At 41.8% G+C, this 14,461-nt stretch overlaps 1 protein-coding gene across 2 annotated transcripts in view; it reads left to right on the top strand.

Annotated features, from left to right (window-relative positions):
- The window catches only part of PIK3C3 (phosphatidylinositol 3-kinase catalytic subunit type 3), a 143,409-nt gene that overhangs the window by 106,029 nt on the left and 22,919 nt on the right, over positions 1–14,461 (top strand). For both annotated transcript variants that reach the window (XM_074995838.1, XM_074995837.1), the window contains one exon: positions 1,262–1,352. In XM_074995838.1, the coding sequence (XP_074851939.1) occupies positions 1,262–1,352 (91 nt within the window). The remainder of the gene's footprint in view (positions 1–1,261; positions 1,353–14,461) is intronic.

The raw sequence follows: 14,461 nt of genomic DNA, 5'->3' as shown, positions 1-14,461 counted from the left end.
ATCATTGCAGACCTTTCTTCTTTTACATGATACTAAGAAGACAATTTACACACTAATGCATATGATCACTGGCTTCTTTATACTCAGAAGCTGTACTAAAACTGTTGCTATTTTTGAATTCCCTTTCAATCACGTCCTGAGCTCCTAAAATGCTTTCATAAAAGGCATTTTCCAAAGTGAATATGTCTACATTTTTTCCCAAAAGAGGGGAAAAAACTAGCTTTATGGATAGAATAAGGAAGGTTCCAGTTTGTTGAACAGCTTGGAAATTATCCTCTAAAATAGTGACATGCAGTAAATTTCCTGTAATGGCAAAATGGTGGTCTTTGAAAACATTCATAGGTACTGTCAGCTATAGTATGTTAAATTGAAAGACTGTCAGCTGCAATGTTCTTCGTTTTAATGGTGATAAATGACCTTTTGTGTTTCAGATGTGCAGCATATTTACTCAAGTCATTAAAGATTTACTCAGCAGCTGCAGTCTTCACTCTGGTTAAACCAGGTGGTTAAGTGACATATTCATCCTGTTTAGATAACCTCCCAAGCAATATCTTCAGAAATATATATTTTTTTAATTTGTAAAGACTAATATTTTTTCTAAAAGGTTAATTTAAGTAGATACCACTGTTGTACAGCTATTCCACGGACTATTGCATGGGTGTCCAACCTTTTGGCTTGCCTGGGCCACATTGAGTGAAGAGGAATTGTCTTTGGGCCGCATATAAAATATATAATATAGTTAATGTATATAAATCACATAATAATGTTAAAAGTTTACGATCTTGTGGGACCACATTACTAGCTGTCCAGCGCCGCATGCGGGCTGCGGGTTGGACACGCCTGGACTATTGCTTTCTAAAGAAATGCACTTTGGGACCCCTTCAGTCTGGTGTCCTTCTCTTTGTTGGGTGAAATAGAAAGGTACAAAAGAAAGTAACATGCTTGACTCCAGAAAGATTTGCTGCTATAAATTGTATTACATAGATCTCCAACTATGCATTCCTCATTGTTTTACATCTTTAAAAGAAAAAAGGCTAAAACTGTATATTCCATCTTGTGAGGTGAAGTTTGATATTTACAAGACAAAGCAAATTACAGTGCCCTTGCGTTCGAAAGAATACGTGCTCAACTCTGAGCATTACTAAGTTACAGTGTCAAAGATAGACGAGCTGCATGAGAAATTATTTAAATGGTGGAAAAGATTAATACAGGTGATCATTGTCTGGCAAAGTGTTTTACTTAACTGTGCTCTTCTTATTAGGTATTCCAACTTGATCTTGAACTTGTTCTCCCTCATGGTGGATGCAAACATTCCAGATATTGCTCTTGAACCAGACAAGACTGTAAAAAAGGTAACTACCAAACTTTTATCTTTAGATAGAATAAATGTGTATTTCATAAGGTTCTTAAATAGTTCAGACAGGGCCTCCAAGATGTCCATTGTATTAGTTCTGTGCAAGTTGTCATGGGGGTATATATGCAAGAGAGAGAAAGCTAAAAGGGGCTTACAGTCCGTGTTTGTCAGCAACAACGGCAGTTTTCTGTCAGTGTAGTAAGCTGTTGAGTGTTCTCCATAAGGCAGAGAGAGACAGAATATTATTTTAATGGCTACTTTTTCCTATTTCAATGTAACCAATTTTATACAAAGCACTTCTTTAAAAATAGAATAAAATTTACTGCATCTTTAAGGGAAACCATTTTTTTTATGAATGAAGTCACTGGTTTGTTTCTAAAACCTCTACTGCTGGCTTTCTCTGTGTCATCCAGGAAGTTGCTCAATGTCTTTTTTCAGTACGGCTGCCTGAAAAAACAGTTTTGTTTCCCAAAAAAACAAAACAAAACCATGATTCAGAACTTTTTTGTTCTATATCATCAAGAAAAAAGACTTCTTGAAATACTGGGTAAAGAAAACAAGATACAGTAGGGTCTCAATATTCACGAATCTAAGGCGTGAATTCAATTGTTTGCGGGTGGCCGGGGCTCCGGGCAGCAGTGCCAGCAGCTGTGTCTTCCCTGGGGCCCCAAGCAGGGAGCACCAGCAGCCACCGCTTCCCCCGGGACGCTGAGCAGGAGCTCCAGCAGCTGGGGGCTCCCATATTTGCAAAATTCAACATTTATGAGGGTTCTCAACAGGGAATCCTTGCAAATCTTTAGACTTTACTGTGTGCGCCACAGAATAGCCACTAACCACATGGTCTGAATTTGGTAGAGAAGGGACTTGAACTTAGGTCTCCCAACATCTCTGTGACTGGGCTATATTGAGTCAGGTTCTGTGGGTTTCTGATGCAAAGGTTGTTTTTTTTCCTTGTCATTGACTGAAGCTGTCATCAAGAAATATAGTCAGTCATACCAGATTTCAAAAGACTTGGTCCTTTTCTCATCTGTACACTTCAGATTCTGACGTGCCACTTACTTGAATCTCATTCATCTCTGTCCAGATTTCACTCTTGCTTGACAAAGATCAAGTGTAGTATTCATTCTTGCATTGGACATTCTCTTGTGGGCTTCATGACTTCTTGTGTTTTTATCAAACTGAGCTGCTCATTGCCAATTAGGATGCAGCATTTCTTGCTCTTCATTAATACTTTGGGACTTACATCTTCAATAAGGTGTGCTGTCCTGGGGTTTCTCCCTCTTTGCTGCATCATGAAATGATATACAGGACCTGAAACAGTACCCCTTACCTTTTTAATGAATACTTTCAAAGAAATGCTGCTTCGTTGGGGAGGAAAGTACACTGCTTAAATCTATTTGTTATGTAAAAAAAATCCTATGGAAATAGGGCATATTAAAATCATCTTGTTTTCAGAGCAAGATATTCACCAGCTTCGTAAGATGGTGTGTATTTACTTTTGATAGTCTTAAAAGAATAACTGTTTTACTAAATTTAATTTATTGTTTAATTTTCTTATTACTACTTTATTAATGCAATATTTCATAAGCAATTACTGGTGTGGGGGTTTCCCTTGTATGTGAGCATTCAGGATTTCAAAGAAATTGCTAGAGCTTCAAAACACTCTGTTTACAAGCCAACAAAAACATTCCTTCTCATGGGCTAGGGCTACATTAGCAATGTTTTTTCAACAAAATTGGAGTTTTGTCATCAAAACTCGCCACATGTCCACACACACAATGCATTTGGTCGACAGTGTGTCGACATTAACTTGGCACTTCCACCGACAACTTTCTGCCTCTCCCAGATGAGGGAGAGTTCCTTTGTCAACAGATTTTGTCGACAGAAAAGCTGTGTGGATGCTCTGGGGGCCCTTCTTTTGACAGACAGACAGGGCTTTAGGTGTAACCAGAGACACATCTGACAGAGCTAGAAGGGACTTTAGGAGGTCATCAAGTCCAGTTCCCTGCCCTCTGGCAGGACCATACACCATCCCTGCCAGATTTTTTAAATTCTATTTGCCCCAGACTTCTAAATGACCTCCTCAATGATTGAACTCAAAAGCCTGGGTTTAGCAGGCCAGTGCTCAAACCACTGATCTTCCAGGACACCGGGCAGCCTGAACTGCTGTGCTTCCGGTAGGCTGTTTTGTCAAGAGAGCAGCCTGGCAATCAGGCCACTGTTGACAAAGTGGATCGCTCTTCTGATGTGCTTTAGTTTGACCTCACTGTCGACGGACGTTTTGTCGGAAAGTGCTTCTAGTGTATCCAAAGCCATGGATTTTAATGCTCGTAGTTAAAAAAATTACACTTTAAATTCACTAATCAGTTTCGAGTGAGAATTCCATTTTATAAAAGGACACCCAATATCTTTAAGGAAAATTTGAACCTATGGCCTCTCTTCAAGGCAGAAATTGGTTTTGTGATCTACTTAAAAAAAAACAAACTATAATTCTACTGAAAAATTACAGTGACATTGATGTTTGCGGAAATTCTGTAGTCTTGGTGTATTGACTTAATTTTTACTTCAAAGAAAAAAATTACATACTGTTAGCAAGAAAAATCAGTCACCAACAGGCACGTTATTGTGGTGACCTGTAAAATGTGGGTTAATCACTTCTAGATTTAAGACAAGATTGTTGTTGTTGAAATACCTATATTGCAATTATTAAATGTTCAATGGCCTGTCTGATATCAGGGTTTTTTTTAATGCTAATAACAAAGTAACTAGCGACTTTTACTTTCTAAGTTTGAGTGACAACATTGTTCAGTTATTTAACAAGATGATAATGTACCTTGTAAGAGAATTAAATAAATGTTTTTAGTTGATTTTTTTTCTTAAAGCTTTAAACAAAAAATACACATGCATTTCAAGAAACTCAGATTAGCCAAAGATCCATTTTGGACTGACCTGTAAAATTTAAATTACATTTGGTGTCTTTGTAAAGATAATAGCTTTTTCAGTTGTAATATCACTTCATGGAAGATTGAGGGGAAGATTTAAAAACATTTTTTTCTAAAAAGTCTTCTGCCTCTTAATGCAGATGGAAGTTGAAAGCCAGCATTTTCCCATTTTGTACTTAAGTATCTGATTCTGCTGTTCTCAGTTCTACAATAACTGTGCTTTTAATGACGGGCTATTAATCAGCATAGCTGCATCCAGACAGGAAAAATGCAATCGTCTGCTGGGTTGGCTGAAGTAATGAAATAAACTCAGCAAGGAAATAATGTCTAGGTTAACTTCTTTTACACTTCATGAGGAATCAGATTATTTTCCTAATTATTTTAGTGATAAAATTTCAGTGAAATGTGTGTTGGTGGTAGGAAGTAGAGGGCATTTTTTTAAAGCTGGTGTTCTTAATCTTTAAGCAAGGAAGACTTACTGAAGAGGGCTATATGTTTTAATTTTTCTAACTGATAAGAAATTAGTTGCTATAGTGATCCAGAATACTAAAATATTTCAGTAGACACAACCCTAATACTGGTGATATTAATGGCTATAAATTACCATTACAATACCATGTTTATATGGATAGAGAGGATAGGGACTAGAAGACAAAGGAACATGTTTATCTTTAGACATCTGAAATTACTTAACTTATAGCTAAACCAGTGGAGGTGAGCCTGTGAATATATTAAAGCTCTTGTTTTCCAGTGAACATGACTTACTGGGGGGGGCAGGGACTGTGGAGTTCAGTGATGGGAGGAAAGACTTCATTATGCAACAGTGTTTCTCACCAGAGAGATGTTTGAGAAGTGAAGATACACGGCTCCAGGTGGCTGTGGGTTGAAGTCTCACCTGCAAACTTGGCCTATTGAGCTGCCAAAAAACACATTCTCAGTGTATGTGGGAGGAGGTGGGTTAGCGTACATGACCTCAGTAAACCACTTGGCATTCATTTCAAGCATGTAAGATGTCCCCAGTCTTGCATCTTATTTATTACTCATTTGTGGATCAGGGCTTCAGCAGAAATCCTTCATTAGTGTCACTCCCCCACCCCACAAAAAAGGGTCCACAATACTCAATTTAAAAAAATACCGAATTAGTAAACCTTTTAAAAAAAAAATATATATATATATATATATATATATATATATATATATATATATAAAAATAAAAATCTTGCTTCCTTCAGTACTTGATGTTCTGCTGATCACTATGGCATCGTATAAAAATCGAAGTAAAACAGAATACAGACTGCCTCAAAGACTGCCAGTTGTTACAGACTGAAGTTCCATTCATTCTTCATCACCGTCTTTCCATGATTAAACAGAACATGTAGTGAGAAGCTGTGTTTGGTGTGTGCCCTGTAGATATATGCAGATGAATTGTGAGCACAGCGTCTCCTTTTTTCTTTTTGATGCTAATCAGGATGTAACACGGTCAGTTGACAATGAGCTGCATGAAAGCAGATTTATTAAATGAAGTCAGTCTGATTTTACTATACTAACAGTGGAAAAAACGCAATATTTTTTAAAACAATTGTTAATTTAAGTAAGCATTTTTTGTTTTTTTACTCTGAGACTAATATTTGATTGTCACTAGAAAGTGCCCATTAACTCAGAAACCACAGGTTCAAAATTATGACCCTCCAGACCATCCTCAGCACCTGATACCCCATATATGCCATCTCACTGGCAAAAGTATTAAGAGTAAAATATCAGCAAGCGGAGGTTTGGACAGGAAAGCAAGGTCCTCCCCCCACAAAGGATCAGCTTCTTCCCTGTAGCGTGTGTTCTGTCTCGAGGGACTAGCTAGTAGAATGTGAATTTTATAATGAACCTTCAAAACTAACTGAAAGCAGATTGCCCAGATATCACTTGAGTCCAATAGGTGTCAAATATGTGAATAGGGAAACAAAAATGAAATAGCAGCATGTGTCATGTACAGCTTTGTGTAAAATAAAAGTGTATCCATTTGACATGGTTTATAGCACGGGATGGAGTGAGTAGAGCAGGGTTTTCTGCGCGTTTCCTCTGGGAAGATATTTTCACATTCTTTATTCAGAGAAGATGATGTAATGCCAAACTGACTCTTCTGTTTACCAAGCTAGGAAAATTGTGGGAAAAATAATAGGAATAATATCAGGTGCCATGAATGTTGAACCCATGCCTGGGGAATAGCCGAGAAAGAGCCTTACCCTCTGTGCCACAACACTGGAATTGGAGATGAATGAAGTGCATTCAGTGCACTCCACAATCAGAGGCTACAGCCAGGGACTCAACTTGGTAATGTGACTAGCAGCAGACGACTGATGAGACACTACTGGATATAAAGCTTCCTGTACTTGTCTCACCTCTTGACTGAGCAGCTAGTTGCTAGGCCTCCTGCTGACCAAACCCCTGAGGCCAAATTTCTGCCTCCTTGCCTGGCTTCCAGTTTGTCACTGCTAATATCGCTTGTTGCTACAGTTACTGTTCTGTTTGCTTGACTGATGCTTGATCCTTGGCATGACTTCTCACTCTAGTTTTGGCTTAATGCTTGGTGTATCTCCTGACTCTCACCCTAGCACTCACCCTTGGTGTGGCTTCTGGCTCTGAGTCTCATTTGACCTTTGACTTGACTTCCAACTGCAGCCCTCACTCTACCCCCATTCTCTAGTCTGTCATACCACCCTTCTAGGGACCCTGACAGCAAATTCAGATTTATATTGGCTGATATTTTTGAAACACCAACAACTCCAGTGACTTGAGATGTAGATGCACAGCACTTCAGAAAATCACTGTCTTTTACCTATTTACAGTCGCAACTTTTTTCACCTTCAGATCTGTGCAAGCAAGTTGATGCTAACATAATTGGGCAGTCTTCTGTTTTGTATCAGATTCAAAAACTTAATTTTGCAAGTAACAAAGTTAAATGAGAACTTTGCAAGTTAGAATTTCCCCAATTTTCCAACTGTGCATATTAGTACATGAACCACATCAGGCTAAGGGGAAAGGGGCTCTTTTCCTGCCCCTCAAACTCGTCCAGGACTAAAACCAAACTTTGTGACTAGAAATGGTTAGCAGACAGGTGAATCAGTGAAACTGGAATAATGCATCTCACTCATACAAAAAAAGAAACAATGCACCCTACTGGGGCGCCCTAAGACTCCAAGTCTTCACTACAACTATCAGGAAGGCTCAGCATTTGATAAAAAGTGATTCAACATGTGATGAACAGCTCTGAAAAACATAGCTCAAGACAAAGGTAGTTCAAGACTAGCAACGTAAATCATTAAAAAAGGGATCAAGAATAAGACCGACTATCTTATTGCCTCTATATCAATCTGTGATACACCCATATCTTGAATGCTGCATGCAGATGTGGCTGCCTTATCTCAAAAAAACTTGGCATTGGAAAAAGTTCAGAAAAGGGCAACAGAAATTATTAGATGTAGAGAACAGTGCCATATGAGGAAAGATTAATGACTTGGACTTTTCAGCTTAGAAAAGAGGAGACTAATGGGGATATGATGGAGGTCTATAAAATTGTAACTGGTGCACAGAAAGTGAATAAGGAAAAGTTATTTACAGTAGACCTCGAAGTGCACAATTTCGAGTTGGGCTTAATTCGCATCAACGTGCATTGAGTGCAACTCAGAATCCCCCCCGGCCCTGGTACAACCCCTTTGACCCTGTGTGGCGCTGCTTCAGGACCCCCCCCCCACCCTCCAGCTCACCACCTGCGCATGGCTCCAGCTCACTCCCCACCCCTGCTCCCAGCTCTCGCTCCAGCTGACCACCCCTTACATGGCTCCAGTTCAAACCCCCTGCTGGCTCACCGCCTGAGCACTACTCTGGCTCACCCCCCGCCCTGGTTCAAACCCCACTGCGTGTGGCTCTGACTCACCACCCCCACCTCTGACTCAGCCCCCCAACCCTAGTTCAGATCCCCCACACATGGCTCTGGCTCAGCCTCCCTGGCCCCAGTTCGAACCCCCCACGTAGCTCTGGCTCACCACCCCACACACGGCTTCAGTTCAACCCCCCGCTGGCGCAGCTTACCAGCCAAGCCTGGATCCAGCTCAGTACCCCCAGACTTGAGTCTGGCTCAACTCCTCCCCACCCCAGTTCAAACGCGCCCCCCTGGGGGGGAGGGGCTCTGGGTCAACTCCACTGTCCTGCCCCTCCCAAAGCCCTAATCCACCTCAGGCTTAACCCCCTCTGCCCCCCTTCCACAGCCTTAACCCACCCCAAGTGCCCCCGCCCAACCCCAGGACTTACCTTTCAAAAGGAGCTCCCAGGGCTTCTGCTGCTTCCCCGGCTACAGAATGTGCATTCTGCCAGGGGAAAAAGCGGCCCCCGACTTACTGGAAATGTGAGTTACATGAGGGTCCGTGGGAACAACCCTCATGTAAATCGAGGCACTACTGTTCTTGTTCTCACATCACAAGAACTAGGGGTCACAAAATGAAATTAATACGTAGCAGGTTTGAAAGAAAGGGAAGGTTTGTTTTCCACGCAATGTACAGTCAACCTGTGGAGCAACTTGCCATAGGATGTTGTGAGGTCAAGGGCTTTAACAGGGCTCAAAAAGGAGCTAGGTAAATTCATGGTTCTTCAGCGGCTATTAGCCCAGATCGGCAGGAGTCACATCCCTAGTCTGTCTGTCAGAAGCTGGAAATGGGCAACAAGGTGTTCAATTTATGGTTACCTGTTCTATTAGTTCCTTCTGGGGCACCTGGCATAGGCTGCTGTCAGAAGACAGGATACTGGGCTAGATTGACCTTTTGTCTGATCCAATATGGCCATATTAGTTTCTGAATCTTCTTTGACTTTAGTCTTCCCATCTCTTCCTCCCAATAATGTTTACCGACGAAACAGTGATAGGGACTAGCACCTGCATCTTGCTTTCTCCATCTCCCACCCCAGGGAACTCCCGTATACTGTGCCACCCCTAATCAAGACCAGCTTCTGCCAATAGAATGTTACACAGTTATAACTACAAAGAGAACTAAAGGAGATTTCCCCAGTGCCTTCACTGCCACAGACCAGATAAGTTCTAGTTTTTGCCTCTTTTTGCTAAATCTGAAGATGTCCAGAATAGAGACTGGCTTGGATACTATGTATGGTAAAATTCCCATTGTATAACTAGCAATCATAATAGAAATGCCTATTTGTTTCCAGCCAACACAGCTTTGTTTTCTTATTTTCTGTGCAGCTGCTACAGTAATTGCCAATTGAGAGCTTTTTTTCAAATGAGACACTTCTATATTTTCTAACAACAATGGAAGTCTTCAGCCAGTTTCAAAGTCAGTATCTCAAAAGGAGGATCTTAACTCTCTTGATATAAGGCATGTGCAGCATGGTCAGACTTAGGTGAAAAAAGCCTCCCATTTTGCACAGAGTAGCCAGATGGCTTGGATCTGTCCTTCATAGCAAATATGATCTTTAAATTAGAAAACATCAGGGACCAGTGATTCATCGACACACAAAACTTAGCAAGCATTAAAGAGTGCAATGCTCGAATTGACTTGAGCTCTGCTACAAATGTCCATGAATTACAGTAGATGTCACTGCTGTTTCATTTATAGGCCAGGCTATGGTAGAAAATTCTCCCTGCCCCTGGCAAGCAGTTGATAACTACAGGTAGTTAAATATGTACAGAAAGGCAGTGAGATTCAGGTGATTCAAGTGGAGAAATTTGCTTGCTGGAGAACATGATGCTTGGCACTTATAAAGCACTTTGCAGGTTCAAATCCCTTTGCACATATTAACAAATCTGCAACACACTTTCTTTGAGATGGATAGTAGAGTTTGTCATTAAAACAGAGAAGTGAGGGGAGGCTTTTTTCACTAACATTTCACAGGTTTAAATTTCTACGTCTGGAAGCAGTGTACACCCATTCCTTAGAGAGAAAAATTGAGGCAGGTGAAGTGACTTGCTAAAGGTTACCAAAGTCATCACTGGCAGAACTTGGAAGCCTGATCCACGGCCTGTTGAAGTGGGTGGGAATTTTGTGGTTAAGGGAAAGTGAACAACTTTATCAATAATCCTTCAGTCTTGTACTTTCAGATGCTTGGAAAAAGGCATAAATGTGCTGAGAGAATTAGTTATTGCTGTTAACTAACCAGGCTGGGCAAAATACAGCTCGTAGGCTGTATCTGGCCTGCCAAGCTGCTGGAAGTAATATGCATTCTTTTGTTTGCCTATGTACAGTTTTGGACAGTTGACACTTGCCCCTGTGTAACTGCCTGAATAGGTCATTTCTAGCAAGAAATGGAGTCATGTAATTTATCCCTGTATTCACTCTGAAAGAAGAGTCTTTTTTGACTTTCTATATCAAAGCAAAGGACATTGGTGTGTTTTCCTAGTGTGAATGAAAATAGTTGATCTACTTTAGGTGATCAACAAAGAATTGATCAACGTTACACCTACATGCCACAGGAGTGGTGTAAAGGATCAAACCTTTCAGGGGAGTTCAACATCAACATGACTGACTTTAGCCTAGTGATCTTTCGCATGAGCAGACATGTGCCACCGTCTTCAAGAGGTGATCCTTGTTATATCCCACTGAGGGTGTTATACGTATGCACCAGATACGGAACTTCTGAAGGTAGTACTGTTCAGTGGTCCGCAAATACACCCTGTGCCATCTTGTAGCTGTTTGGGGGCAGCCCACATTGTGTCGAGCTGCAATATCTGCCTCTCCTTTCTTGCCCATGCTCAGGACAATGGGACACTCAGCCTCAGGAAGTGTGTTACAGAGCCTACCATGCAACCTTCATTGGATCCTGATTCTGAAACTGTGTGCTTCAGACTGAACAGGCAAAAAACCACTCCTCTCCACCCCCAAAACCTCCATTAGGCTCCACCAATTCAGTACTAAGGACCCCATGCTGGGCCCTAGCCACAAACCAAGGTTGCATGCATATAAGCATTGCAGTAATCTTCTTCCGAGTCTAAGAAGGACTTTGTACAGTCCATAAGTTCTGACTGAGAAGGAGCCACACATTTCAAGCCTCACAAGACTGAGAAATGATCTCATTGATCACTGAATCCATCAGAACTGATTATGGACTTGCAAGTCTGCCAACATCCTGGAAACCATTGGTCTCCAGACAGATGCATTTCCTGATAACTCCTCCAACAGGAAGCTACCTTTGGCCCCTTGGAAACTTGGAAACTCCTTGGGGGCAAGATCCCAAGCTGTGTATGTAAAAACTGTACACCTTTGAGAATGGTACATCACATAGCATATTTTTTGACAGCAGCCCATCTACTGAGCACCCAGAACGTGAATGCCAGTGCTCCCATCAGAAACGTTCCTCTCATCCACATGTGAGAAAGTTGCACAGCTCTGTAATTGCAGACCTCTTTGCCTGATGGGAAACCCCTCTAAGGGATCTTTGTGCATTCCAAATGCATCCACTGCTGTTCGAGAGGAGGGATTAGAACTCAATCATGGGGGGCACCCTAGTCCTTGATTGGTCAGGCCAGATGACTTATGCATCTACCCTCCCCTTATCCCTCTTAGTATGAATGATCCAACCAACCCAATCACCCTCCTTCTGGCCTTGCCAATTTTGTCTCCTACTTCTCTACATATTAAAACACCTCCTACACATATATCATTGCTGATACATTTCCTGTTCTGTTTGCATCTTTCTGCTCCAGATCAGAGAGGAAAGGAATCCAATTTAGCATCTGAAAGTGTCAGGAATACCTTTGCTCAGTTGTACAAACTGTAGGTACTTTCCTAGAAAATGTAGTCTATTCAACATGGTAGGATTTTTTGCCTAAAGACAAAAGCTGTGGTCCTCTGCAGAACACCACCTGGGTAAATCTATCCACATGAATGCAAGAAATGTTTGAATAGCTGAAAGAATTAACTGTTTTCGCATAATACTGTAGAGCAGAGATAACCAGACAATGCCCATGTTAAGGGACCTGGGCAGTGCGCTAGGAGTCAAAGCAGAAAATTAAGACTAGATTATCTGTCTTGAACACTGAACGCTGACTGTCATTAACAGCTTTAGATGCAAAACAGTAAAAGTCGCTGCACAAAGCATTGTAGTATCTGTCTGGAAGCTGATAATCAAATATATTTAACTCCTAGCTGTGGTGCTCCTGACGTGTGTGCATGTGTCCTGTGCAGCTTAATCAAAAGATACACTGTCCTTTAATTTTGATCCATGGTTTCCAATCTGTAGTCTGTGGACCATTGGCGTCTGCAGGCTCTGTTAAGATTTCCAAAGGGCCTGTGTCTCCATTTGAAATTCCGTAGGGAGGATTTGCAAATGAAAACATTGAAAACTACTACTGGTAGAGGATGCTAGTCAGTTGCAGGGGTACAAAAGTCTTTTAAAAAAAAAATCACTGATTAGCTTTACAATGAGTTATTCTTTATTCTAATCCTAGTCAATACCTACAGTGTCACTTAACCTTGCTGGAGGCACAAGTAGCAGGCAGCTTTCACCATGATTGACTTACAATTAGTTTGTGAAATACACATCAATCACATTATTTAAGGAAAATGTTTTCATATGTACTGTTCATTCAAAATGTGAACACGGCCATCTTTTCTCATGTAACTATATGGAGCATTCAAGCAGCTTTGGAGAAACGTTAAATATTGATAATATAGTGCCCTAAGGAAAGAACTCAAGTTTTGCAAAACATCTTAAAAATAATATGCTTGAATTTACAACCCACATTACTAGATTGCTTCACGCATCAGCAGCGCGGCCAATGGCCACTGTGGGCCTTGCTTCAGGGCGAGAGGGGAGCCCAGCTCTACACCCGTGGAATGGCCAGGGCCTAGAGCAATCAGCCCTTATTACTGTGTGGACTACAGTGCTGCCTCCTTCAGTACCACATGGAGCGGCACTGCAAAGGACCCCAGAGCTCTGGCCACTGGCAAAGTAGCAGTGACAGCCAGAGCTCCAGGCTCCTTTGAAATGCCAGGCCCCCAGGCAAGTGCCACCCTTTATCCCCCTTCCTCTGTCATCGGGCCTGGCACAGGTTTTCAGCGGGGAGTGTGATTAACTATTGTGACAAATATTCCAGGCAAGTGTTGAATTCTTCAAAGCTTAAGGTCTCGAAATGGAGCATGGTATCTTTCCTAAAGGTATGTTTTAATCAAACACAAGGTATTAGGCTCAGTATAAGTGAGTGAAATGTAATGGCCTGTGATGTTCACAAGTTAAGATTGCATGATTTAATGGTCCCGTCTGTTGTAAAATCTATTAATCCATTATTTGTGGAAAACAGGTTACCTGTGTCTATGGCACGACACTGCAAGTAACGTGTGTGGCAATAGGATATATTCAGTTCTTGCACAAAATGAATTTGACGGTGCAGGCAAGAGTTATGCACTGAATTTGTTACTTTCTCTAAATTCCCGGATTGATCCTAATTCTAATACAGAACAATAAATTAGAAACGTAGTCTTAGTACACGTCATTTTTAAAAGATTACAGCACACTCGCTTTCTACAGAAAGGAGTACAGGGTGGCAGACCATTCGTGGATGGTTCTTAGGTACCATGTTCCCTCTAATAGTATGTCCATGTGTGGAGTTAATTTTGTGGTATGCACCAATATGGAGGTGCTCTGTGTCATGTGATGGCCATGTTGGTGTACATCACAAAACTCATTCTGCACATGGATGGTGTGTGGTGAGATGAAAGGTTAAGAGTGCGGGACTGGGGGCTGGGGCAGAAGGTTGGGATGGGAGAGTGAGGGTTCTGGTTGGAGTGCAATCTTTGGGGTGTGGGCAGGGGTGCAGGGTTTGGGAGGCAGGATGGGGCTCAGGGCTTGAGTGTGAGGGTGGAGAGTGAGTGCTCCAGATAGTTCAGGCTCTAGGGTGGTGCTAGGGGTGAGGGGTTTGGAAAATGTACAGGCCATCCTGGGGAGACTACTAGCCCCAGCCTTCTATCACTGCAGAAGCTCAAGGCCAGGTGAGAACCACCTTTCTACAGCTGCAGCAACTCCAGTGGGGCTTGGCTAAGGAGAACCACCATTCCAAGGCGCTGGCGTGTCCTGCTAGGCTGGGTGAGATCTGGGGAAGGGACACTCTTCTGCCAGCCACAGCAAGTCCAAGTCCAGCAGTTGCCCCACGCCCCTTTGAAATGCTGCGGCTCTT

Source organism: Carettochelys insculpta, chromosome 5 (assembly GCF_033958435.1).
Source record: "Carettochelys insculpta isolate YL-2023 chromosome 5, ASM3395843v1, whole genome shotgun sequence".
NCBI classification, from domain to species: Eukaryota; Metazoa; Chordata; order Testudines; family Carettochelyidae; genus Carettochelys; species Carettochelys insculpta.
The sequence above is the reverse complement of the archived record's forward strand: the minus strand, read 5'-3'. Positions and strand labels throughout refer to the sequence as shown.